Source organism: Myotis nattereri (genome assembly GCF_964212035.1).
Source record: "Myotis nattereri genome assembly, chromosome: 4".
Classification (NCBI taxonomy): domain Eukaryota; kingdom Metazoa; phylum Chordata; class Mammalia; order Chiroptera; family Vespertilionidae; genus Myotis; species Myotis nattereri.
In genome coordinates this window covers 93,999,472-94,027,028 of record NC_138079.1, presented here as the reverse complement: position 1 = coordinate 94,027,028, position 27,557 = coordinate 93,999,472, and the positions used below count along the sequence as shown (strand labels likewise).

Below are 27,557 nucleotides of genomic sequence, written 5' to 3'. Positions count from 1 at the left end.
GCATGTGCCCTGAACGGGAATCAAACTGTGATGCTCAGCCATTGAGCCACAATGGTCAGGCCTCAAGTGCTTGCAACTTTTAAACCAGTGGTTCTCAACCTTGGCTGCACATTAGAATCACCTGGGAATCTTTTTAAAATCCTGATTTCTGGGCCTCATCCTCCGGAAATTCTGTTTCTTTGTTATGGGGTGGGGCCACAACATTAGCTACAATCACCTTGCCTTGGCTGATTCTAACGTGCAGCCAAGGTTGAGAACCACTGGTTTAAACCCTCATTTCCCCTGCAGGCCTCTCCACATGTCTCCTGTCTCACACTCACCTTGGGCCTCCCCAACATCTGTGCACGTTCCTTAGCACCCCTTTTCTTAGAGTCACATGAAGACAAGTGGCGATGCAACTGTCCTTTCCCTCGAGTCCTGCCGGACCTTTCGTCCCCACCTCAGTCTGCCCCCCTGTAAGATGGAGCTGATCATCTGTGGCTGCTTTAACATGGGGGCACAGGTGAAGGTGCTTTGAAAAGCAGCAGGTGCTCTGCCAACTGGAGAGAATTGCTATTTGTTTTCATGAAACTGGAGGCAAGTGGGCCCCATTTCACTCATTCGTTTCTCCCTCCCTCCCTTATCTTCACTGGATTCTACTGTGTGCCCAGCGAATACCACACCTCTGATTCTGGGGGATTTGGGCCCAATTTCCAGTGTGGCCACCAGGCCTGTGCCACCACACCCCAAAGGTCAGCCCTGGTATGCCAGGCTTGTGGAAGCAGGGAGGGGACTGGGCTGGGCCTCCCACGCCAGCCCAGTTTGGGCAGACTCCACGCCTGGCTGGGTCTCCTACCTGGGAAGCCCTGACTCCTTTGCCCTTTGTCAAATATGAGGTTTTCTGCTTATGAATTCCTTTCCCCAAATCTCAAAGAAAAAAAAAAGGCAGGTCCACAGGGATTGAAGTTGCATACATTTTTTTAATTGAAAGAAGTCAGCCTCCTAAGTATTGCTTTTACAGGTTTATCAAAGTCCAGTATTCAAACCACTCGCATTTTCTAAAAATAATTCTGGCCAGAGGAGCAACATGGCCTCCCCAGGCGCGGTGGATCAGTCTTGGCAACTTGATGAAGAAGCAACTTGAAATGAGTACGTCGAAGCCGCGCCCTCAGCCCGGACACCTTCCCCGCCTCTTCTCCTTCGGAGTCATTCCCTGAAACAGTCGCTGCCTCCAAGATCAGCCTGGGCCAAACCCAGTCGGGCTGAGGGCTCCACGGGCAGCAGCCCGAGTTGCCTGTCGTTTCTGTGTGTGTGTCCGCGGTGTGAAGTGTCCTCTTGAAAGTTAAGTGTGGGGAGCAGGTGCAGTCGGGGAGGAAGAGCAGTGAGGCATACTCTGGCTGGGTTCCTGTAAACATCCATCGCGGTGCGGAAGGCCAGAAGCCAAGGCAAGGCCATCTGTGCAATGCTGCAGGCGGGAGAGGTCTTCGGACAGGCCCGCCTTCTCCCCTTGGGGAGGGGGACAAATGCCTTCCCAACCTCGGCACCCAGTCTCAACCTCTCCATCCCCCTGTCCTGGACCTGGACGGGAGCCTCTCTGTTGGCACAGAACTTTTGAAGGGAGCAGGCCTAACAAGAGAGAGAAAAAGGGTGTTACCAACATGGAAGCACCAACTGCCACCTGTCCTGGATGGGGCTCTGGACCCTCCACCAGGCCTTAGGAGGCTCCTGGCGGGCCAGGGAAGTCTTCCTTCTCTTCCTCGCTCTCAAAGAACCGCCAGAAGCCCCAGATTCAGGCTGGGAGTGTTTTCCAATAACTTATTTAAAACTTCTTTTAATGAATTTGCCTGATTTCTAAGGACCCTGGGCTGAAGAAACAGTGCAATTTTACGTGGGAGAGGAAGACTGTCCTCCCAGTGGTTATTGGGAAGGAGGGAGGGAATCCTGGTACCTGGGAGAGGGCAGCCCATGCAGTGGTCACCCAAGGGTCTGCCAGCTGACATGAGCTCTAGGGCAGCTGAGCAAGCTCTGAGTAGTGGGCAGGGCTTGGCAGCACCTCCCACCTTGCCCATAAATGCTTCACAGCCTATAGGAAGGCTGTGGCCACAGCCAAGGTACTTAGCAGCCCCACTTAGCTCTTTCTCCCAGGACACAGCACCACCCCCCGTCAGGCCCCTCGAAGGTCCCCACTCCCCTTGCCCTTCTCCCTGTCCAGCTGGTGCCAGTGTGTCTGCAGTGTCTCATACTCCCATGCCCATCCTCCGCCCCAGTTCTGAGTCTCATCTTTGCCAGTTCAGACTATTCCTTCTGCAAACGTCATCCGGCATCATATGAAACTGCTGTTAAACACCCAACACGTCTTGTTCATCCGGGTGCTATTGACATTTGGGGCAGATGATTCTCCGATGTTGGAGGGCTGTTCTGGGCAATGAAGGATGTTAGTAGCATCTCTGGCCTCTGACCACTAACTGTCAGAAGCACCCCCAGGTACAGTAACAACAAAAATGCCCCCTTGCTCCATTTCCTAAGACCACCCAAGGGGGCAGAACTGCTTCCACTGAGAACCACGCATCTCCTGCAGGTGGAGGCTGCCAGCAAGCGCTAGGATCACCTCCCAAACAAACAACTTGAACTTGAATCTTCATCCCAGGTCTGCTCACAGGAGAGCACACCTGAGATGGAGCCTTACGCAGGTGATTTCATTCCACCCTCCTAACAACCCCAGAGTTATATACTATTACGATTCCATTTTACAGGGAGAGACACTAAGAGAGGGTGTAAGGATGCCACCTATCCAGGGCTTTGTCCCACAGATCTTAAAGACTACCAAACCTTGTACCACCCGTGTGCCAGGTCCTGAGCTGGGTGCCGGGACCCCGTGAGGAGTGCAGCTCCTGCCTTTGACACAATATAGTGAACAATGTCAGCCCAAGGTAATATACCCGACAAGAGGAGGAGGCACAGGGGATGCACGGAGCTCAGAGTCTGGGAAAGGCTGTGCACAAAAGGCATGCCAGATAGAGGCCAGGCCTTGGAACCTCTTGTAGTTTGGCATGGGGTGGGGGAGGGGTAGAAGGCAGGCCAGTGGGGAGACAAGGCTGGAGAGGGTAGCAGCGGCCAACTTGTTCAAGTTTCTTGTGTTCTCTGCCAGATTCATAGAGGCTGGCTGGGGACACATCCTTCCACGGCTCAGACCTTCCCCGGCTTCCACTAATGACAATGGTAAGTCTTTGAGTCCTTGGGCCCCAGCCCACCTCCCCACTAGACCTGACAGGTGGGAAGGGGAACGGGGGCCACAGCCAGAGCATCAGCATCGGAGCTCTTGGCCCTTAGAGAGGTGTTCACAGGCCCCCCCTCTCCAGCCTCCCCAGAGTCCACCTCCTGTTGACCTCCCTCCTCCAAGTAACCCCTGGGGTTCCTATGGGGGTGCTCCTGAGAACCTGGTGTCCATCATCAGGAGCAGGATTCTTCCTTCAGATTCACCCTCACTGGGCTCACTGCAGCCACCTCCAAGGCAGGGGATCATGCATGATCCCATTTCAGACTTGGGGGGATGGGGTGTTGGAGAACACAGAACCACCCCATGGAACAGACCCACTCCTTTCCCAGTCCTGTGGACATAACAAACAGCGTCAAGTCCCAGAGCCTGTCAGGCAGGATGGAGCACCTCTCTCCTGTGCTAATACAGGGCCTCGTAGGAGCTGGCTCGGCAGGAATTCACCAGCTCTCCTGTTTCCATGGTGTTTATCTATAGGGTCACTTTCTATTTATGGCAAGTGATGCCAATTTTCCATTTCTGATAGTAACATAAAGTTCCTCTTTTCCCAGAACATTAATTTCACTTTAAAAATTTAGAGAGCCAGTTTAAAGAAAACAACTACATAAATAATAGTTCAGGCAACAGAACAAAAAGTGCTGAAGGGGTCTTGTGAGGTTTGGGAAGATACTGATCCAAGTTAGTTCCACTCCACAGAGAATGAAGGGGCCCAGAGAGGGTGGTGACCTGCCCTAAGTCACACAGCAAGTCAAGCACAGAGACATCGTCCCAGGCCTCTGTATCCATGGCTGGAAGATGTCCTGGGACCTCTCATCTGGGCCACCAATCCCCTGCTCCTCTGACTTGCAAGTCTGGTCTCACAGCAAAAGCCAGAATGAGAACAGCTGACCTTGATCAAGCACTTTACACTCACCTTGTCCTCTCTGCTTTAACTCATGTCTTAACTTATTCCTCAAAACAACCCTAGGAGGTCGGGCCAAGGAGGACCATCCTTCCTGAATTTCAAATGGGGTCAGAGAGGTTAAGTAAATTGTGCAAGGCCACACAGCCAAGCCAGGATTTGAACCTCCTTGGTATGACCCCCAAGTCTTAATTCCTCGCAGCATCTGTGGTCCATCACTTTCCTCCAAGGCATCAAAAGCCCTAGCTGAGCCCTAGCTCGTGTTGCCCAGTGGTCAGTGTCGGCCCACACACTGCAGGGTCGTGGGTTTGATTCCCGGTCAAAGAAATGTACCTGAGTTTCAGGTTTGCTCCCTGCCCTCCCTCCCCCATCAAGATGCATGCAGAAGCAACTAATCAATGTGTCTCTCTCTCTCCCTCCTTCCCTTCCTTTCTCTCTGAAAAGCAATGGAAAAAATATCCTGTTTAGGATTAAAAAAAAAAAAGCCGCAGCTGAAAACCATCCCGGGCTGCAGCTGAGAATCTAAGCCAGTGGTTCTCAACCTTCTGGCCCTTTAAATACAGTTCCTCATGTTGTGACCCAACCATAAAATTATTTTTGTTGCTACTTCATAACTGTAATGGTGTTACTGTTATGAATCGTCATGTAAAGATCTGATATGCAGGATGGTCTTAGGCGACCCCTGTGAAAAGGTCGTTCGACCGCCAAAGGGGTCGCGACCCACAGGTTGAGAACTGCTGATAAGCAATGGCTAACATCTTTAGAACACGAGACAATTCATTAGCCATTGGCTGTTTTTCTTTCTTTCTGAAACTGTAATCTCATTCCAGGCCACTCCCCAGAGGTGGACAGAGGGAGTGAGTGGCTGACTCTCTTGTCATTAGAATGATAGTTGGGCACTTAATCCATTTTAAGCACCAATATCCCAGCTTGAGGATAGGGCTAAAGTGAGAAAATGGCCTATGTATCTTAAGGGTGCTGGTGGAACGGTGCTCTGGACATACTGAAAGGGGATTTTTTTTTTTTTTGTAGTTCTGCCCTACCGGGTCATTCGGGCTCTCCCTCCTTAGCTGGGTGACCTCGGGCAAATCACCTAATTTCTCTGGGCCTCTTTCCTCATCTGCAAGGAAGACAACAATGCCTCCCTCTTTGGGCTGTTTGTTGTGAGGCTTACATGAAATCCCGTGGGTGGAATGCCTGGCCTACCCAGCACACAGGACGCAGGGCACGTGCTGGTTCCGCTCCCCCTTATCCCCACCTGTTCCCAGCTAGAAACACCAGGCAGGGGCCTCCTCAACGCTGGGGCCTTCTGAAAGCAGCTCTCCTCCTCCAAAGACCTTGCCTGTTGGAAACGCATTACTCGTTGCTCTTTGTCCATGTATCAAACAAACAACCAACCAAGGTGATGACGTCACCAAAGAGGTCATCCAAGTACGATTTGCCCAGTGTCTCCACTGTGGTCTCTGGGACAGGCTGTGCGGCAGGAGGGCCTCCGCCTTGTCCAGTTGACAAGTGTGTGGCCAGGAGGGGACGGGAAAGGAGAAGCTGCCTGGCTCATGTCTCTGATGGAAGTCAGCTTCTCAAGTGTGGATTCTGGTTCATATGTCAGCTATTGATGCTCATCAGCGTGGGGTTGTGAAGATTCTTTGTCCACAACGTGTTCCCACTTGGTCCGTGTCCAAGATTCCGTGAGGCCTTCTGTAGGGCAGCGTCTGCCCAACACCTTCACGAGTCCTGCCACACCCAACAACCACCTGGACTACTCTTATTGAGTATTTTCAACCAACACACCTCTTTTTCTTTTATCGTTAATCCTCACCTGAGGACATTGGATTTTTAGAAAGAGTGGGAGGGAGAGGGAAAGTCAGAGAGAAGCATCGATGTGCGACACCTTGATTGGTTGCCTCCTGCAAACACCCTGACCAGGGCTGGGGAACCTGCAACCAAGGTACGTGCCCTTGACAGGAGTCGAACCCGGGCTGATGCTCCATCCGCTGAGCCAAAGAAGCTAGCGCCACAAACCTCTTTTCTTAACTACAAAATTTTAAAAGGAACCTTTATGCCATTATCATCAATAAAAATGGGTACCATTTGTCATAAACATGAGGCAATGCTAAAAGTAAACATCATGGAAATGAAACTATGACGTCTAGCTAGATACCCCTGGCCTGCAAAGACGAGCCTGGGCCTGGTTTCTCTGGTCCAAAGGGACAAGTAGTAGGTGCCACAGAGTGGCAGAGCGCTGAGAGGCAGATGGCACTCTGCTTCCGTGTACCTGCTGCCTCCAGGGACGGCTGACAGGCGACCTCACTGGGGCAGCACCAGAAGTGTGGCTGGGAGGCCCACCGTAGCCACCTGATAGCTTGGCACCTGGGGTGAGTCACTGAACCTTCCTAAGCCTGTGTCCTTCCTGCATAACGAAGTTAATGAGCCCTGCCCTGCCTGCTTCACGGGTGATGATCCGGGAAGCTATGGATGTGGGAGGGGCGGTTATTTTTAACCACCCCACCACCAAGTGCCCTGCCAGGAAGGAATCCCAGGATTCCTGTCCCTTCTGGAGGTAAGGGGCTGGAATCAGCTCCCAGCCACCCCCAGGACTGGGTCAAGGGATGAGGGCTTCGAGGGTATCAGTTATCAGCCTTGGGCTGCTTCAAAGGTTGCCCACACAGACATACCCTCCTTGGTAACTGGCCCCCAAGAGTAAGAGAGCCAAGGAAAGGGGAAGGCTTCCCGGGCCAAGCCCCCTCAGGGTGTGCCACACCATCAACACTGACAGCATCATCTATTAAGAACCGACTATGAGTCATTCCTTCCCCATCTCATCTGTGCAAAGCCCTGCAGCAGATGCCATCATCCCCAGTTCAGAGAGGGAAACTGAGGCCTGAGGAGGTGAAGTCACCTATCCAAGGTGTTGGTGGAGCTGGGATTTAAACCCCAATCTGACTGCAAAGTCTCTACGCCACAATTTTAGGGGGCACGTGGAGATGGCCTTAAGTAACACCGAGTCACATGAGGTGAGCAAGCGATTCTTTTTGGTTCTAGATCGACCCTTGATTACTTGGAGGAGAAAGTTCCACTCTGGAGCTGGAGTATCTTATCACCTGACTGTTGCTAATCTGCCTTTTTAACTAAGAGCAGGCCAGAGGCCCTGCGCCTTTAGCTGGCCTTCGTATTTGGCCGGAATTTAATGACTTTGGCACTTCCTGTTCTTTATCCATGCCAACTGATGCTGGTTTTCTCTTTTCAGTGATATAAACGTTCTTTTTAAAAAATTCACATGAAAATATATTTTTTTTAAACGAAGCACTAAAACTAGTAGACTTAATCACAAACTATAAATTATAAAGGGAGAAATAGTAACTTTACGGTGGAAAGACCTGGCAGACACCCCCTTAGCCAAGTGATCAAGGTTCACATCACCAGCATGCGCCTCCCCTCATCATCATCACCTGTCTCTTGTCTGGGTAACAATCATAACTTCCCACTGGTTTCCTGTCAGACCAGACCCCTGGCTGGGGGATCTCCCGGGACCTGACTCCATCGTGCCCATGCCCCCAAAAAGGTTTGGGTTTCTGAGCAGAGCAGTGGTATGCCAGCTTCCTGTGTCTTCTGCTGATAGCACAGGCCACAGATTGGCATGAGGGAGCAGGGCAGGTAGATCAGGAAAGAGTAGTTACAGCACCCAGTCGGGACACTGAAGCCTGTAATAAGTTGACCACTGGGTCTGGTTACCCTTAGCTCCAAATCTGAGTTCCACCAGGCACGTGACTGGCAGCTGCATCCTCCAGTCTCTCCATTCCCAGCGCAGTGAGGCTCGTCTCCCTCAGCCCTCCCTGTGAGCCAAGAGAGGGCTGGCAGCACTGTGGGCTTTCATCAAGAATCAGGAGAAATCAATCCAGCTGAGCTGCCTTCACACCAGAACTGCTAGGACGCTGGGACTCTCCTCAGCTCCCAGGCCAGTGGCCCTTTCTCCTGGGAAGGGAGGGCTCCTGACTCCCTACTCCCCCTGCTCCTGGGCAGTGATTAACACTCCAGGGAAACCACAGAGCTGTGGCTCTTCGGGGCTCCAGATCTGGTGGCCTTTGGAGGGCACAGTACCATGGGCAAGGACTCCTGAGGGTCCCAGACCTAGAAGGCAGAGTGAGAAGTCTATCCCAGTAGCCTAGGCCTGGACCTGCCCATCGCTCAGCCAGCCAGTCCTCCGTAGCTCATCAGGGAATCTAAACTACCAGTGGGTATATGTGCAGGTTTATATATTCAAGGGCCTGAGTATACACACTTTCCATTATATCTGTTAATGATAATAGTGTTTAATTTTAATATATCACAGGAAGGTTGAAGAGCTTTACATAGATCTCATTTAATCTTCACAAGGAAGTCAATTTTCATTATCTCTGCTTCAGAGAAGAGGAATGTGACATACAGGGAGATATGTAGCATGCCCAAAGTCACAATTAGGGTTGGGATTTGAACCCAGGGCATCTGAATCTGGGGTGTTTAACCCTAATACAGCCTCCTTAATAAGTTCTCCACAAATGTTTGAGGACCCGAATTATGCAGGTACACACATAAAGAGAAAAAAGAAAAAGAGGGAGCAAAAGTGAGTGAATCTTTTCATCTGGAGATCCACCCTCTCCCCCACTGCTTGGCATGCCCCTCGCCCTTAGTCAGTGTTTCATGAGACTGTGTCCACGTGAGAATGAGTGAGAAGAGTAAGATTTGACCACTGCTGTTCCTCGGCTTATGGAAAGGAGCCTGGAGATGGGGTGCCATCAGATCATCTTTAATCTTCCCCAAAGGCTTCTCCTGCTTCTAGCCACCCCTCACCCACCCAAGTCTGGGCTTCTCCAGACCTTGGGGCCAAGACTACCTTGGTTTGGGAGTGGAGAAGAAGGAATAATGTGCATGACTTCCACCATTTCTCCAGGCACGAGTATATCCCACCGCCCCAGGCCTCCCTGTTTCCCAAGGTCCAGCTCTGTCACTTTGAAAGCTTTGCAAGGGTGTCCCCGAGACACACTTCAAACAGTGTTTGCTAAAAAGTATGTCAAAGCATTTGGGCTTCGGTTTTTGGTTCAGAGTATGCCAATGTTTTCATTTGCAAGGGGAAGTGTTTCTGTTGATGTGCTGAGGAGATAAAATAAGACAGTCTCCTCCAAATTACACTGTCTGAAAGTCAAGCACTTGGCTTGGAGGCGGGGATTCATCTTGGGATCCTGGAGCCTCGCAGAAGAGGAGGCAGGGTTAACATTTGCTGAATGACTGAGTCAGTGAACACACAAAGGGCGTGGAACCAGTATAGATGATCAATACGCAGTACAGGTTTTGAATGGATTCCATAGTTCTACCTTCAAAAGGTATTCTTGGTCTACTTGTGTTTCTCCATCTTTACTAACCTTGCCTCACCCTAGCCTCGGTCACCTCTGGCCCGAGCAACTGAACAGCTCCTAACTGGCTATCCTGTTTCCACACTTGCCCCTATAACCCATTTTGCCCACAAGAGCCTAAGCCCATGGTCGGCAAACTGCGGCTCGCGAGCCACATGCGGCTCTTTGGCCCCTTGAGTGAGCCTTAGGAGTACCCTAATTAAGTTAATAACAACGTACCTACCTATATAGTTTAAGTTTAAAAAATTTGGCTCTCAAAAGAAATTTCAATCGTTGTACTGTTGATATTTGGCTCTGTTGACTAATGAGTTTGCCAACCACTGGCCTAAGCCATCTTTGCAGAATGTGAGGTGGAATTGTGTCATCCCTGCAGGTGGCTTCCCACTGCTCATGGCTGTAGCCTCCAAGTCCCACACAGTCTGGCTACCGCCCACCCCGCTGACCTCTCCTGGGGCTGCTCTCCTGCCACAACAGCCTCCTTTTAGTTGTTGGAAGAACCAAGTCTCTCCACCCGACAGCCTTGGCAATGGCAGTGCCCTTCTCCAGGTCTTCATGAGAAGACTTGGATGGCTCTTCTCCAGGTCTTCATGAGTCTGGCTCCTATCAATTTAGAGCTCAGCTCAAATGTGTCATCTCCTCAGAAGGGCCTCCTATGACACCTCCCTCTGAAGCAGCCCATCTCTATTCTGTGCCACTTACTCGACAGACATTTATTGAGCACCTACTAGATGCTAGGTGCTATTCTAAGTACTGAGGAAACAGCAGTGAACACAATACGGCTGCCCATGTCCTTACCTGCCTTCATAGCTCTCAAAAAAGTCTGATTATCTTGTTTGGGAACCTGCTTGTCCTTCTCACCAAGTGCCAAGAGGGCTGGGGCTAAGTCTGTCTTGTGCACCATGTTCATCCACCAGGCAGAGTAGATAGATACTCAGTACACATTTGTTCAATAAAAGAACTGATGGATGGATGAATGGAAGGCAGGCAGAGTGGGTAGTTATAGAGAATAGTTCAAAGCTTTCTTCAAAAAAATCTCACTGTTAACCCCTCAGGGAGCTCCTGCCCCCACCATTACCGGGCAGTAGATTCTGCCCCACCCTAAATCACCTGAGTATGGTCATCTTGGCTCAGGAAGGCCACAGAGGATAGGTGTTAATTCAGCCTGCTTGGGGTGAGTGGCATTAGTGTCTGTTTCCCCAAAGAAGCCCTCACCCAATGCCTCAGTATCCCCCTTTTTTTGCAAGTCAGACTCAGTGCCTAGTGACCCTCCAGCATTGGCCAGCTGAGGGGTTCCAGCCAAGGAGTCCCTACATGCCCCGTGAACCCTCACCGACCCAACAGTCTGCCTGTCTCTCCCATCTAGTCCAGCTGCCGATCTTCCCTGTGTGTGTGTGTGTGTGTGTGTTGTTTTGTTTGTTTCTCTTCATTAATCTACCTCTCTTCCTTGATGTGTTACTTTGGTCAAGACTTTCTGGATTTTCATTTCTCTCCCACCAGCAAACATGTGGGGCTGGCCACAGCTACCTGGTTGCCGCCCAGAGGCAGGAATTGAACACCTTAGCGCAATGATCCCAGAGTTTCTTCTGCATGCCCACGAGCCCCTGGAGGCCTTGCTAAGCACACAGGCAGAGTCCCGGCTCCTCCCCCAACCCCCTCCATGAAGCCAGCCTGTGAAACTGGCAGCCCTTGCAGTTTCACCCTGAAACCTGACTCCAAGTCAGCAGCAAACCCAAGGCCAAAAGTACACGGTTCTTAGCTAAAGGAGGTTTCTCCTCTTAAAACCCCAGCCAGAAGCCCTTGCTCTCAGTCTCCAAGAGGCCACAAGACAAAAGTGACCTGTGCCTGGCTTCCTACCTTTTGTGACACTCCAAGTCTTTATCCTTCCAGGACTAGTGAGAACACCCCCCCCCCCCCCCCACCAAGGTCATCTTCAAGCTAGACTGAGGATTGGGGGAGGAGCTGACAGTTCTGCCTCCCATGGACTTGGGTGCAAAGGTTCTTCCCACAAGCTGTGGCAGTTGGCAGCATGGCTCACCCAAACACTGCTAGGCCCTGCCTCCCTCCCCCTCTTCAACACCGTCACCTTCCTTAGGGGAAGCCTTCCAACCCCCAACTACGGGCCTAAGCAGTCCAGCCATTCCTGACACCCAAACAGACCTGGAGGAGGTGGATGGGGGCATGAATCAGGAGCCTGGGGGAGGGGTGTGTGTCCGGCTTCGGGACGCCTCCCTCTTCCTCCCCCGTGCCCCAATCCGTCCTCATCCCGCACAGAGGGAGGGCACTTACAGGCCTCGGGGGCCGGAGAGGACCTCGTCCTGGAGGTCCCATCCCCGGCCAAACGGTGCCCTCAACCAGCAGCGGCGGCATGTTCTGGGCGGCCGGTCCGGGTGGAAGGTGGCGGGCTGTGGGGGGGTCGCGGGGGAGCGAGGCCTACTCCAAGTAACCATCGAACACGTCGAGCTCCGAGTCGGCATCGTAGAGGCCCAAGCCCGGGTCGGAGAGCACGCCGAGGTCCACGAGCGCCTGGTCCATGTCCTCGGGCAGGAAGACGAGGCCCACGTTGAGGACGATGTACTCCATGAGGAAGGCGTAGTATAGGATCAGCACATTGACGAAGAAGAGGCCCACGTAGAACATAGAGGGCAGCAGCGGCGGGGGCACGTAGGGGCCCAGGGGGCCCAGCACGTCCAGGTGGGCCGCGACCCGGGCACTGGGCATGCAGGGGACGACGAGGGCGGCGGCGGCCCGGAGGTGCCAGCGAGCTCAGCCGCTGTGGCGCCCGGGCGGCCGGCGAGGGGGCAGCTCAGCCATCCAGGGACGCCCTGCGGCTCGACCGAGGCGGCGCTGGTTTCCGGCGGCCAAACCTGGAGACGCGCCCGGCCTCCGAAACGTGCGTGGAGGGGTCCCCGTACCCCCAGATGTGCCCACACAGCCCTCTCGATCCGCTCGGCGGCCAGGCGGGCCACCCCCGAAGTGCCCGGCGGCTATCCGGCTGTTCCGATGCGCCCCGCTCGCAATCACGGACCCTCGCAGGGCCGGCGGGGAGCCCACCGCGGCTCAGCGTCGAGGGCCAGTCCCGAAGGCAGTCTCTCCAGGTCGGCCCGGCAGTTCCTCGAGCCCCATCTGTGCCTCCTCCGGCTCAGCGCCCATGGCTGCAGCCGCCGCGTCGCCCTGCAGGTCGCGTTCCGAGCTCCGCCTCCAGAGAGGCCCCGCGCTCATTGGCCGGCCGCCCCCTGTCCGCGCTCATTGGCCCGAGCTGTCTGGGGGCGGGTACTTCTCAGCCCTGTGCCTGGGGGCGCGGGCCCCTGAGTTGCTTTCCTGGTTCTGGACTCCGCCCTGATCCCAAATCCAATTCGCTTCTTTGAGTCCCTCTCGGAGTAGGGGGACTGGAAAGAAACCCGACACAATTCAAACTTAGAGGCGACAAAAGCTGAAGGAAACCGCGAGCTCTCTCTGCACCCTGCTGGACTTGAATATGGCGCCACGCCTTTTGGGGACTCAGTTTACCAGATGAAAAAGAAGGCGGGGTAGGGGAGGGGTGGTGGACTTTAATAGTGAACATCTTGGACTTTCTCAAAGGGCCAGTTTTTTGTTTTTTGGTGTGTTTTTTTTTTTATGGTGGGGATAATCAACCAATGTACCCTTGGTTTCCAAATTCTGGCTGCAGGAAGGTCTGCCTACTGCGGAGAGTTCTGCATTGTAGTGTTCAGGGACACCTGAGTAAAGAGATCCCCAGGCAGGTCGGACCTTCAGCCAGTAGGGTTGCATTATTGTTTTTAAACGTGGCTTACAAAGAAATAAGAAGCAACCCTACTGGCAACAAAGAAATAAGAAGCAACCCAAGAAGTACACAGAAAAGCGAATCCCCTTCTCATGGGGAACCCTTGCACATCCTTCAGGAGGCTGATCTTGCCACAGGGCCTTCCAAAGCAGTTCCATAAGCTACTAAATCTCAGGCCACTGAGCTGGGTGCTTTACATGCGTTGCTTACATGGAGCCAGACAGGGCAGTGTAGTAAGTTAGACTTTTTTACAGATGAGGAAACCAAGGCACAGAGAAATGGTGTGGCCCCGGAAGCTGATCCGCCTGCCTGTGTCTAGAGGCCAGAACCTGCCTTTTTTTTATTTTTATTTTTTCCTCCATGACTGTTTCTTTAGATGTAATTCTCCTTTAGATGAATTACACAGCAAAACCATTAATCCTCCATTGGTCTCCATTTCTCCAACTGCAGAAGGTGAAACAAACTTTCATGTATTCATTCACTCTGTCAATATTTGCTGAACACCTACTAGCACCAAGCTTTGTGCTGGGCATTGGGGAGAACATTAGCTCCTGGTCCAATTCTGTCCTGAGCAAAGTAGATTGTACACAATAGGTGTTGGATAAGTATGAGGTATAGAATAAATGAATGAATGGTGAACAGGGTCATTTTACCTCCTTGGAGCTTCTCACTTCTTATAGAGACATCTTGGCTCATATAGGAAGTTGGTGTTTCCCTTTAAAAAAAAATGTTAGTTTGGGAAATGGGATGGGTTTTGGGTGAAGACCAGAGAAATCCTCTCAAAGTACAGGATGTTCAGTTTTGGTACATTGCTGCTTGTCTTTCTAAATATAAATTGAAGTAGAAAAAGAAAAAAGGCTGTGAGGACAAACAAGGCCATTACTGATCTGACGCACTTTAGTTTTGTTTGTTTTTTACTGGGAGATATAAAAATAAGGGTACCTGGGTTTGAATCCTAATTCTGTCACTTACTAGCTGCATGACCTTGGGCAAGTCAACCTCACTGTGATTCAATTTCCCTGACAGTAAATGGGAATAATAATAGAACCCACCTCATGGGGTTGTTAGGATAATTATATGTAAGAGCCTAGGCACATGGTATATGCAATAGCTACTCTTTTTCTTATCATAAAGCTAATAATTGTTAATACTGCCATTACTTACAATTACCCTACTTCCCCAACTTCCTTCTATGGTTCTGCGCACAGGTTTCTCATTCCCGCCCACTGGGACGGTACGGCGCATGCTCCTCCTCTCGCTCCGCCTCTTCTCGCAGGCCGCAGGCCCGCAGTTGCGTGATGCATGCCGGGCCTTGTAGTTGGTTCGCAGAGTCCTGTCTGTTGGGGCCTCGCGGGTGAACTGCATTTCCCAGCATTCTTCGTGATGGCGGCCGTAAAGCGCGACGGTCGAACGGCCGGTTCCGGCTGAATGTCAGTGCCGGGTTGTGGACCGGGGAGGAAGGTGGTTGGCGGTCTCTTCACCACCTCCGCGGTTTGTGCTGCCGCCGCGGGCTCCCAGCCGCTGGGCCGCTGGGGCATGAGACCGTGAGGCGAGCGACGGGCCGGGGCAGCCGACATGTTTGGCCGCTCGCGGAGCTGGGTGGGCGGGGGCCATGGCAAGTCTTCCCGCAATATCCACTCCTTGGACCACCTCAAGTGAGTATATTGGGGGCGGAGGGGGGAGGCCCGGGGGCTGGAAACTGGGATGGGAGCGCATAGCCCTGGGCACAGGTCGCTGGGAGGTGTCAGAGCTGAGTGGAGGGTGGAGAGAGGTGCTCAGGGAAGGCTGTATGGTGGTTAAGAGCGAGAGCTCTGGAGTCGGGGCGCCTTGGTTCGAACCCTGACCCCGTCTCTCCTTGCTGTGTGACCTTGGGCAAGTCGCTTCGCTTCTCAGAGCCTCAGTGTCCCGGTCTTTTTAAAGTAAGGGCATGAGATTTCCGTGTACGGACACCGACGTCGTTCTTGCGGGAGCAGATCTTGCGCACCCAGCTTCCCGGGGTGGTACTTCTTAGGCTGGACAGAGGTCAGAGGTCTGGATCCCGGAGTCGGACAGATCTGGGTTGCAGTCTAAGTATGTGGAGTTAGGCCTTCGTTTCCTTAGTTGTAAAAACGGATATTGTGACAGCACCTGCTTCCCAAGATTGTCTTGAGGATTGGGTAAGAGAATGCACTTAAAGCTGGGAGCACATACAGGTGCTCATTCAAGGGCGGTAATTACAAGCAGACTATTTTCTAGGGGGAGTCTAAAGAGGGACTATCAGACGTAGAGCTCTGGGGGTGGACAAGTTGCACACGGGATCCTGGGAAGCAGCAGTGCAGCAGACAGACCTGCTTTCAAATCCCGATTTCACCACTTAATGGCAGTGTGACCTTGGACAAATTACTTCACCTCTTTGAGCCTCTGGTTCCCCATCTGCGAATGAGTATTGTGAAGACTGTGCAAGGATTTAGTAATGTCATGCATGGAAAGAGACTGACCCCGAGTGTGTCACACAGTAGGTGGCCAGCAGTGGTAGCTGTGATCATTAGCCAGACCAGGCCTTGCCAGACCACACTACCTCAAGGGCTTCCCCCACCACGATTCCTGTCCATCTTTATCTTGATTTCATTCAATGCATCTCCACTAGCTGCAGTTATCCTGCTTGTTTTTACTACCTTTTTGTCTGCTACGAAACTGGCACTTCTAGGTGGACGGAGACTGCTTGTTTTGCTCACAATTATATCCCAGAATCTAGTGCTGTGCCTGACACACAGTAGGAGCTCAGTGGATGCTTAATGAATGGGGGAAAAAAAAGGATGAACTGGGGGGAGGTGCAGAGCATGCAGACAAGAGTCTAGGATTTTTTTTGGGGGGTGGGGGGTGGGGAGGGTGATAATGGAAAATAGAGATCTTTGTGGAGGGAATAACTTTAGGGAGGAAAATATTGGGGGGAGGGAGTTGGAGTAGGCAAACTTCGGTGGAAAGACGTAGGCTGGTTTACAGAGGAACCTTCCAAGATTACTGATGGGAAGGAAGAAGGATGGAGGGAGGAGGGGGAAACAGTAGGAAGAAGACGGGTCCATGGAAAGGATTGGTGGGGAGGGACATTAGTTGGGGGCTTCTCATTTGGCCAGGGGTCAGGGTGCAGTGATCCTCAGCTGTGTCCTTTCTAGCATGGAGCATGCATTTAATAAATGTTTGTGGGTCTCAGGGGGGTGCGGGGGGGAGCATGAGGGCTCACTATGTGGTGAGGAATGGTGGTAAGAGAAAACATGGCAGGGAGAGAGGCCCAGGACAAGAAGAGAGATAGGAAAGCAGGAATCTTAAGTGGGAGGGCAGCTGCAGGGAAAGGGAGAGGCTCAAGGATTTTAGGAATGTAGAAAGTGGGTGGATGTGGCTGAGAAGGGCGGAATGGTTGGGTCTCCTGCCAGCACCCAGTTACCTGCAGGCTGTCACCTAACTGCCTGACTCTAGGCCTTCTAAATTGCTGTAATATTTATTAAATGCGTTTTCTGTGTCAGGTACTTGCTAAGGCCTTCCTGTGTGTTACTTCCTTTAGTCCATTTTATAGAAATGGAAACTAAGGTTCAAAGAGGTTAAGTCACTTGCCCAAGATGAAAAGTGACAGCTGAAAAGTGTCAAAGCCAGGATATGACTTTAGTGCTTGTACTCATGACACTGTCTTTTTGAATAAAACTCCCTAATAAGTCAGGTTGGGAAGTCTTTCAGCCTGGTTGGGTCTCACTGCCAGTGGGTCATCTTCACTCTCCCGCCAGCCAGGGAACGGTAAAGGTTCTCAGGTTCCTTTGGAGTATCCTGGGAACTGCCCAGGTACATTGTTTAGGTTGCGTGGCCTTTGGGTGCTTTTTGGAAACCTGAGCTGCCTGCCCTGGTTCAGGCAGATCAGCCTAATCCATATTACAGCCTGCCTGAGTAACCTGGTGATTTGCTTACTGGCACGGGGCTTAGAAGATCCTAAAGTGACTTGGATAAGAGTGCCATAAACAGCTAGTACCCGCCCCAGTGCCGGTGATGATCTTCATTTGGCTCTGATAGTAAACATCTTGGGTTTGGGATAGGGAACAGCTTATAACCTGAGGGAAAAAGAGACCACCATAGAGCCAGTGACTGTACAGGGTGACAAGCACTAGGATCACTGTAGGCCCAGGGTTCAGTGGAAACCTTGCGAGCTTTCTGGAGGAGGCAACACCAGAGTGCAGTCTTCAAGGATGAGTAGGAGTCACTGTATGGGGGAGCAGGATGTGGGAGGGGGACCCTGGAGTTTGTGGAGCATCAGTGTGGGGCTGGTAGTTGTGGGAAACAAGTCTGGAGGTAGAATGAGGCTTGGGTTTCATCTGACACAGGGAGACCAACCATCCGGGTGTGCCTGGGACTGAAGGGTTTCTCAGGACATGGAACTTCCAGTGCTGAAACTGGGAAAGTCCTGGGCAACTGGGATAAATTGGTCACCCTCCCAGTGACAAGTGACAGTTCCTAATACACTCTTACCCTGACAGAGGACACTGTGGATGGAAAGGAGAGATTAAGATACTTAAAATAATTTAGAATTGGTAATTTAGGGGGGGCAGACAAAGCATCTTGGAACCCTCCTAATCCTTCCTTTTTAATGGACTTTTAAAGAACAGTTTGAGATTTACAGAAAAATTGACAGGACAGTCCAGAGGGCTGGAAACCCTTCTTGAACGACATTATTCTTCATAACATTCCCAGCTTTCAAAGTGGAAAGGGATTTTACTCTTGGAAAAGTGTGTACCTGTGGTTTTTGTCTACTCAATCAAGTTCATGATTTATGAGGCAGATTGAAATAGTAAGAGTTTATTTGCTGCACATCCCGGGTGGTTATTGCCCAGACCAGTGGCGAGTCTGTGACACTGACAGACAGATGCCCACCACTAAGAAGAACCTTTCCTGATGGAGTCGTGTGATTGCTACTGAAGCATCACCCGCACTGGGAACTATGAGTCTACAACTGATGGAACTTTTTGGTCTTTGTGTTGTGTGGTTGTCTTAATTCTGATCACCTTTTTGTGTGGCTCAAGATTCTTGGTTGCAGATGACAGAAATCTGGATGGAATTGCCTTGAGCCCCAAATGGAACTGATTGGCTCCTGTCACTGAGTAGTCATACCTGGCTAAGCCATGGCTGAGTCCAGGTGTTGAGATGGAGCTATCCATATCTGCCTCTTTACAGTTCTTGTCTCTGCTTTCTACTGTTTTGGTGTCATCCTCAGCAGGCTCTGGGCTTACATTGCGTTAGCTTAGCAGTCCCAGGGAAAAAGAACTTCTTTTCTTAGTATTGCCAGCAGAAGTCCAGAATTGAATAGTGTTAGACCAACTGGGGTCTCATGCCCATCCCTGACCTAGTGACTGTGGCAGAGGGTGTGGAATGCGCTAATTTGGAGCTGGGATGTCATCAGCTCCACACAAGCTACTGGATGGAGACTGAGAGAAAGGGAAAATCAGGGGTATTACCCGAAACAGACAGCGAATGGATACCCAGCAGGTAGACACTCATCTACTCTTGGTATATTCCACTTTTGTCTAAGATAGCACTGATACTTTTAGAACTAGAGGCACAATATTGCTAGATTTATTTTCTTAGAGTATACTACTTACCATATCACACATGGTGAGTCCAAGGTCCCTGCTATGTCAAGTTTAAGTTCTTTCAGGCCTTCATAGCACTCTAGACTCTGTTCCTGCCCATCTAGTTTGAGAGCACAGAGGAGAGCCCTATAACCCAGGCCAGGGAGTCAGGAGCATCCTTGGTGGGCAGATACCCATTTAAATGGAGACCTTAAAGCAGTGGTTCTCAACCTTCCTGATGCCGTGACCCTTTAATACAGTTCCTCATGTTGTGGTGACCCCCAATTTCATTGTTACAAATTGAACATAATTAAAGCATAGTGATTAATCACAAAAACAATATGTAATTATATATGTGTTTTCCGATGGTCTTAGGCGACCCCTGTGAAAGGGTCGTTCGACCCCCAAAGGGGTCGCGACCCACAGGTTGAGAACCGCTGCCTTAAAGGATGAGTGGTTGTTACCAGGTGGGGGGTGGGGCAGGGCAGAGTTAAAGGGAGGATGCTCAGGGAGAGGAAACAGCATTTAAGAGGCTGGGAGGAGAGAGTCTGGGGTCCTTCAGTAAGGGGATGTGTATGTATATGTGGTGGAGGGAGGTGGAGGACCCTAAAGCAGAGCAGTGAGGCTGGAGAAGTCATAGAAGCCAGGTTCCTGCTGGGCCTTGTAAGTCATGTTAAGAAATTTGGACATTAGGCTGAGAACAGTAGGGAGTCATTGAAAGTTTGTAAACAAAGGGCTGCTGTAGTCCCTCCGAAGTTTGGAGAATGGACTGGGGGAGGGCTAAACTGGAGGAGGTGGGCTTCTACTCAAGACTGTTGCTGTCTTCTGGTAAGTTAGGATAGCAGCCTGCCGAATGTAATCCAAGGATATTTCTTTTGCCATTTCACACTGACGGTGGTCCTTTCTCATTCACTGTTACACATACCTCAGATACCCACCTCTCTGCCTTTGTTTCCACCACTTGAGCTCCCCTCTTCTTCTTGCTCACCCAAATGCTAATCCTATATAATAATCCTATAAAATAAAAGGGTAATATGCAGATCGACCAAACAGCGGAACGACCTGTCGTTAAGATGCGCACTGACCACCAGGAGGCAGACGCTCAATGCAGGAGCTGCCCCCTGGTGGTCAGTGTGCTCCCACAGGGGGAGTACTGCTCAGCCAGAAGCCCTGAGCAGCTGGCGAGCGCAGCAGTGGTGGTGGCAGTGCTACGGATGTCGCAGGCTGGTCTGAGGGATACCCGCCCCCCCCCACGAGTGTATGAATATCGTGCACCGGGCCTCTAGTTCTTCCATAAAAATTGCCCTTGTGGCTTCAGCCAAGAAGTTTTACCATGTTCTCCAGCTTTACTTGTTCATGTTCTTGCCGTCCCACTCAGTTAACACGTTATCGTAGACAGTCTTCTCATCGCCAAAGAATTAGACCAGCTGTCAGGTGCTCTGAGCTCTTCCAGCTTTATCCCAGCCTTGGGGTTAGATCCCCAGGAAGCTGGCCAGGGTTCCTCAGGCATGTCTGTTTGCCATCATAAATGTTCTTTCTTGGTTATTTATTTGTTTGTCTGTCTCCCAATTTGAACATAAGCTTCATGAGGACAGGGACCTGTGTGGCTTGTTCACCTGGGCAATGTCAGATGCTAGGACAGGGCCTGACACGTACTAAGTGATCAACAGGTATTTGTCACAGGATGAACAAAAGAGGCAAGTTCTGGCCAGGCTTTTCTTAACAACAGCTTGCTCTTGCCACTTTGGTCACAGCATCTGTGCTGGAGCTGTGACTTGCTCTAGGGCTGAAAGCCCTTCCTACACACCTGCCATGATTGCTGACTCTCTGGCATCCCAGATGCAGTCTCACTGGCTGGCCCAGTTTAACATCTTTTGGGGAAATTCATCAGAAGCACCGCCTGTGATAACCTTTCTCTAATCCTCTAGTCTGATTTCACGCTGTATGGACCTTCTCCTTGTCCTGCCAGTCAGAAGACTGGATGCTGTCCAAATGGAAGTTTTCAAAGCACAGAGGGGGATGCTCTGGAGAATGTCTGGGGAGTCTCTGCCTTGGTGCTGAGTAGGCCAAACAGACACAGGCTCTGTGTGCCCCCCTCTCTCCCACTCCAACAGTGGTAATTTTGGGTGTGTGTGTTTTGGGGAGTGAATTGGGGGGGTGCTTTGGGGGAATGAATTTCTAGTCCCCCTAGCTCCACTCACCCTTTCTTAGACTTAGCTTACAGATAAGTTTCAGGATCTTTCAATAGGAGCATCCTAAAAGGCATATTATGATGCATATCATAAAACTTGTATGAAACTTGGACCTAGTATGTCTATCTCTGAAGTGAACATAGTCATTATTAACTGTAGTGGCTTAACTTGTGAAATAAGTGACTCTCTTGAGAAAGAAGGGTCTGTGGAAGTGGGATTGTTTGCAGTCTCTAGTTCTCAGTGATGAACTGCTAGTGTGTTGGTTGCACGTTGGCAATAGGCTGCAGTTTTCTAGTCTCCAGGCATTTTGGACTCTTAAACTCATCTCACAAGGTAGAGTCTGTTAATGTGCAAAAGTCTGAGATTGGGATTCTACATTCTGCAGATCTTCTGTTAGAGATATGGTAATGCTGGCTCTTTTCCAAAGAAACGGAGTAAGGTCAGTTATAAGGACTTGCCTTGAGCTCTAATACGCATTTTCTTGCTTTTTTCGTTTGTTGTTTATCTATTTGATTTTCTTATAATGCTGGGCATTCATAACTTCATGTAAATACTTGGCTAATAAAAGTGTTGTTTACTCCATTGTTTGTATTTTCTGTACTATAATGCTTATAAGCATACGGCTTGGAGCCAGACTGCCTGGGTTCTCTGTGGGGACTCTGGGCAGGTTCTAGCCTCCCGGAGCCTCAGCTCTCCAGAGTGCCAACCCACAGGGTTGTTTTGAGGGTTGAACGAGTGAATACATCTGAGGCACTCAGAACAGGGCCTGGCACTAGGAGGCTGTAACAGTTTTTATCATGATGATAAAAATATTCACACACAGAGTTTGAGAGAAAATGTTACATAACAGTTGTTATCATTGTAAGAGAAAAATCTTAATTTGCTATATAGTTAGATGTCCAAGATAATCATTCTGTCCTTGGACACTTCTCTGAAGGACACAGCTTTGCACACAGAGTTGGCCTCCCTAACGGTTTGATCATGTAAACACTTAGGAATCCTAGTGCCCAACAGAAGAGCAACTGCTGTGCTTGTGCTTTCAGTGGCTTACTGTGTAGCCATTAGGGGTGTCTGCCACACTTGTCAGTGGCAGAAATGCTTTTATTTTAGCCAGAGGTGGAAAAAAAGATGGGCATGGAAATGGACATGCACCATGAACTCAACTACGTAAATATCCATAAGCAAAGGAAAAGACCCAAAGAAATACATTGCAGCTTCAGCAGTGGTCATCTCTGGGCAGCAGCATGCTTGACAATCGCCATTTCTCTTTTATTGTTGAAGTTTCTAACTTTTCTAAAATGAGTGTTCTATTTCTAACACTCAGACGTTATTAAACTGTTAATATCTCTGAGGAGGTTGAATTAGTTGATCTTCCAAAGCTCTGGGATTAGATACCGCGTTAAAATATTAAATCTTAACCCATTCAGCTTTCTTTTCTTTTCTAGTACATTTAAGCAGACATATAGTGAGGTCTCTTCTACAACAGTATCTAAAACAGTGTGTGCTAGGGCCGTGGTCGGCAAACTGCAGCTCGCGAGCCACATGTGGCTCTTTGGCCTCTTGAGTGTGACTCTTCCTAAGCCTTAGGAGTACCCTAATTAAGTTAATAACAGTGTACCTGCCTATATAGTTTAAGTTGAAAAACTTTGGATCTCAAAAGAAATTTCAATCGTTGTACTGTTGATATTTGGCTCTGTTGACTAATGAGTTTGCCGACCACTGTGCTAGGGCATCGTGGGGAGAAAAGAAGAGCAAGGTGCAGCTATAACATCATAGAGCTCAAGAGCTTAAATCTAGTGGGTATTTTTGTTTTGCTTTGTTAATCCTTACCCGAGGATATTTTTCCATTGATTTTTAGAGAGAGTGGAAGGGAGGGAGAGAGACAGAGAGAGAGAGAAACATTGATGTGAGAGAGACACATCAATTGATTGCCTCTAGCATACACCCTGACTGGGGCCGGGGATCGAGCCTGCAACCAAGGTACATTCCCTTGATCAGAATCCAACATCTAACCCTTGACCCTTCAGTCTGTGGGCCGATGCTCCATCCACTGAGCCAAACCAGCTAGGGCTTTAGTGGGAGTTTCTATTTGCCAACATTTAAAAAATGAATGTTTCAAAGGCTATTGTGTACAATAGCATTAAAAACATCAACTGCCTAGGAATAAATCTAACAAAAGATGTGTAAGACCCCTATCCAAACATTGAGAGAAATGTAAATATCATAATGTTACACTGTGGTAAAGATGTCAGTTCTCTCTCTATTTATAGATTTAGGTCAGTCTTAAAGAAAAAGTTAGCAAGTATTTCTGTGGAAATTGAGAAGATGGATTTTTAAATTTATGTGGAAATACAAAGGGCCAAGAATAGCCAATGCCATAATGAAAAAAACAGAAGAAAAGAAGTTTGGAGGACTTACGTTATCACATAACAAGATTTGTTATAAAGCTGCAGTAATTGGACAGCATGGTATTGGCACAAAAGTAAACAAATAGATCAGTGGAACTACAGCATCCAGAAAGAGTCCCACATCTGCAGTCACCTGATTAATGACAAAGGTGACATTGCAGTGTATTGGAGAAATGAGGACCTTTTTGGTAAATGATGATGAGTCAACTAGATGTCCAAATGGATAGTGAATTTTGGCCAATGTCTCATGCCATACACGAAGATCAGTTTCAGATATAATGTAAGTCGAAATGTGAAAGGGAAAAGTAGTTTTTTTGGGGAAGAACACAGCATTTCTTCATGACCTTTGGGGTAGGTAAGGATTTCTTAAGCTTGACACAAAAAACATTATCCAAGGGAATGCCTTTCACATTAAAATTATTTGCTCATCAAAAGACAACTGTAAAGAGAGTGAAGAGGCAAGCTACATTTAGAGAAAATATTTGGCATGTGTATATATCCAATATAGGATTTGTGCTCAGAATATATAAAGAATTCCATCAAATAAATAAGAAAAAGGTACTCTACGTAACTTTAAAAATGGACAAGAGGAAGACTTGCATAGGTACTTTGCAAAAGATACTCAAATAGCCTTGAATATGTGAAAAGATATTCAACTTCAATTATTATACAACGAGCGGCCCAGTACACGAATTCCTGTACCTTGAAAGGAACTGTGGGCCGTGAGGCTGCTGTAGGCACAGGGGAGGGTCTCGGCCCATCCTCCATGCCCCGCCCAGCCCCTCCCGCCGCCACCACTGCTCCCATGCACTGATGGCGCTGGCCCCACTCACACCCATTGACGGTGTGGAGCGATTGGGGCTGGCGCCAGCAGCGGGTGTGAGCGGCAGCTGCTGCCCCGATCGCCCCTCAGCAGCAGGGAGAGGTGGAGAAGCCCTCAGGGGTGATCAAGGCCAGAAGCCGCCACTCGCACCCGCTGATGGCGCCTAGTGATCAGGACCAGCACTGGGCACTGGCAGCGGGTGCGAGCGGCAGCTCTGGCGCCAGCAGCCGGCGCGAGCAGAGCCAGCAGCGGGTGCAAGCGCCAGGTGGGACCGTGGCGTGTAGGAGCAAAGAGTTTTCAGTAACTACCAGAGGCTCGCCCGATGACAGCGACTGGCGCCCTGCCTTGGTTTGGTGCCCCGCTCACCTGCTCCACCGTCCTGCCTTGGCCAACGCCCTCCACGTTCCACACATGCCCCCTCGTGGTCAGCACATATCATAGCAATCAGTTGTTCTGGTTGTTCTGCCATCCGGTCTACTTGCATATTAGCCTTTTATTATCTACACTAATAAAAGAGAAACATGGTAATTGGCGTATGACCGCTACCCTTCCCATTGGCTAATCAGCGAGATATGCAAATTAACTCTCAGACAAGATGGCAGCCAGCAGCCAGGCAGCTGATGCGAACAGGGAGGCTTGCTTGCTTCAGTGACGGAGGACTCCAACGTTCCCTGCCTGACTTGCCGGCCTCTCAGCTGCAACTCTAAGCAACTATGTTGCAAATGTAGAAGCTAAACAAAACCCCAGAAACCTGCTTTACTCAGCCAGGCTTCAGCCAGCCGGACTGCAACATTGTATCCAATACAGATGGTAAACAAAGGCCAGAAACCTGTTTTCAGCAGCCGAGGCTTCCGAGCTAAAGCTGGCCCAGAATAAAAAAGAAAAAAAGGAGCGGTTGGGAGCTTCAGTCACCCGTCAGCCTGAAAATGGCCCTCAGCCCATCAGCCAGACTGGCCAGGCACCCCAGTGGGGACTCCCACCCTGATCCAGGACACCCTTCAGGGCAAACCAGCCAGCCCCACCCATGCACCAGGCCTCTATTCTATATAGTAAAAGGGTAATATGCCTCCCGGCACCGGGATCAGCGGAGCCGCGAGGCCTCCCGGCACCGGGATCAGCGTGACAGGGGGCAGCACCCAAATCCCCTGATCGGCCCTGCTCTGTGTGTGACAGGGGGCGGTGCCCCAACTCCCCTATTGGCCCTACTCTGTGCGTGACGGGGGGGGGGGGGAGCTCCTCAACCCCCTGATTGGCCCTGCTCTGTGTGTGACAGGGTACGGAGCCCCAACCCCCCTGAAGGGCCCTGCTCTGTGCATGACAGGGGACAGCGCCCCAACCCCCTGATCTGCCCTGCTCTGTGTGTGACAGGGGGTCGCGCCGCAACTTCCCTATCGACCCTGCCTTGAGTGTGACAGGGGTGGTGCCCCAACCCCCCAATCGGCCCTACCCTGAGCGTGACTGAGGGTGGCATCGCAACCTCCCAATCCGCCCTGCTCTGTGCATGACAGGGGGCGGCGCCCCAACTCCCCAATCGGCCCTGCTCTGAGCCCGACCGGGGGCTGCACCTAGGGATTGGGCCTGCCCTCTGCCACCCGGGAGCAGGCCTAAGCCAGCAGGTCGTTATCTCCTGAGGGGTCCCAGACTGTGAGAGGGCACAGGCCGGGCTGAGGGACCCCCTCTCCCCCCCAAGTGCACAAATTTTTGTGCACCGGGCCTCTAGTATAGGATAAAACCCCAGTACAACATCACTGTATACCCAGCAGAATAGCTCCACTGAAAAAGGCTAAGAACAGCAGGTGTTGGGTCATGGAACAGGTGGAACTCTCACACTGTGCCTCCTGGCCATTTGGCTGCGGACCAGCTCCTAAATGTCCTTCAGTTGCTGACCAGCCTGTGCAATGGTGGTTACAATTTTCATGTCCCCAGGTTACTATGAGTATGAGGGTCATATGAAGCCCTTCACATAGAATCAGGTTTGTAGGCCATGCACCACATGTGGGAGCTTCTAGAATCTTCTTTGCAGGACTTACTACCCTGCTCTTTCCCCTGGTTTTGTCTGTAATGGCCTCCTCGTAGTTACTAGAATTTTTTTCATAGATTAGTTAATGAAGGATATGATGGAAACAATAATAGTATCATGTAGAAACTGCCATTTTATGTATGTGTCTTTTTACTTGTTTATTCCTCCTAATAACTCCATAATAGGTAGGTACTAAAACATTATGGTTCAATTGCTGCTCCCTTTTTATGGTTGATAAAACTGAGGTGAACAGAGATTAACTAACTTGCTCAAGATTACCCAGCTAAGACCAGACTTTCCACTTCCTGCTCTGGCTTCTCTGGATGGTTCCATAACTCGTCCCATGAAGTCCTCTTTTCATGAATGGATCCAGCGTGAACTCTCCTTCCTAAGTTCTGGAATATTCCATGTATAATTTAGTAATAATGTTGATTAGGGCCCCAATCATAACGACCGCAACATAATAATAATAGTAGCAGCTAATTCTGCATCTGTTGAGTGCTTACTGTGTGCCAGATGCCAATCTTGGCTCTTTCTATGTGTTATCAAGTTCAATCCCTGGAACAGCTCAGCGAGGAGACCTTGACTGTTACTGGTGCCTTATGGAGGCTGACTCTGACCTCCATAGTTAGGAAGTGTCAGAGTCAGGGGTCAAGCCCAAGTCTGTCTGTTACACTCCCAAAGCCTGAGCTCTTCACTGCCTCTCTGTGCTGCCACTTGCTGTGTTTGGCTTTGGACCTTTGACTATGTTCAGTCTTTATATGCTCTGATGTAACATGTTCATGAAGACGGTCCCCTACCTTCCCGCCCTTCAGAATTTATTGAGTACCTGCTGTGAACCAGGCATTTTGGAGTCACCAAGATCAATAAGATGATATTTCTGATCTTGAGGAACTCATGTCTAGAAAGAGAGGCAGATCATTGCAAATGAGGGTGGTCTGTGCAGCAGCAAATACCTATGGGTACAGAGGCGCTAGAGAGGAGGAACTAATCAAATCCCCCAGGGCAGGAGCGTGGGGAGGTTCTTTAAAGAAGGCTTTACCAAGAGGTGCCTGAGGTAGGTTTTTAAATAGTAGTAAGAGTTAGTGATTGGTTAGGGCAACAAGGGCATTCCAGGCACAGTGAATAGAAGTCAGGGCTGGTCCTAAAGATTTTACTCTCTGATCCTTAATGGATGTCATCCTCTACACACAAGGAAACACCAGAG

The 27,557-nt window shown here is 50.3% G+C and overlaps 2 protein-coding genes across 6 annotated transcripts in view; one reads left to right on the top strand and one right to left on the bottom strand.

Moving 5' to 3' along the window:
• Nucleotides 1–939: 939 nt before the first annotated feature.
• Nucleotides 940–12,927, bottom strand: DEXI (Dexi homolog). 2 transcript variants are annotated; one of them, XM_081090481.1, is made up of 2 exons: nucleotides 11,828–12,927; nucleotides 940–1,605 (listed from the first exon to the last, which is right to left on the bottom strand). In XM_081090481.1, the coding sequence occupies exon 1, from the start codon at nucleotides 12,257–12,259 to the stop codon at nucleotides 11,972–11,974; it is 288 nt and encodes a 95-aa protein (XP_080946607.1). In that variant the 5' UTR covers nucleotides 12,260–12,927; the 3' UTR covers nucleotides 940–1,605; nucleotides 11,828–11,971. The 2 variants fall into 2 exon arrangements, with proteins under 2 accessions (XP_080946607.1, XP_080946608.1); XM_081090482.1 differs by having other exon boundaries at nucleotides 11,699–12,698.
• A 1,821-nt stretch (nucleotides 12,928–14,748) lies between these two features.
• CLEC16A (C-type lectin domain containing 16A) overlaps nucleotides 14,749–27,557 on the top strand; it is a 219,727-nt gene continuing 206,918 nt past the window's right edge. For all 4 annotated transcript variants that reach the window (XM_081089518.1, XM_081089517.1, XM_081089516.1 and 1 more), the window contains exon 1: nucleotides 14,749–14,977. In XM_081089518.1, coding sequence (XP_080945644.1) covers nucleotides 14,898–14,977 — 80 coding nt within the window. In that variant the 5' untranslated portion in view covers nucleotides 14,749–14,897. The remainder of the gene's footprint in view (nucleotides 14,978–27,557) is intronic.

Excerpts from the sequence above, each read along its gene's own strand:
- DEXI (XM_081090481.1), bottom strand. The coding sequence starts at position 12,259 with ATGCCCAGTGCCCGGGTCGCGGCCCACCTGGACGTGCTGGGCCCCCTG.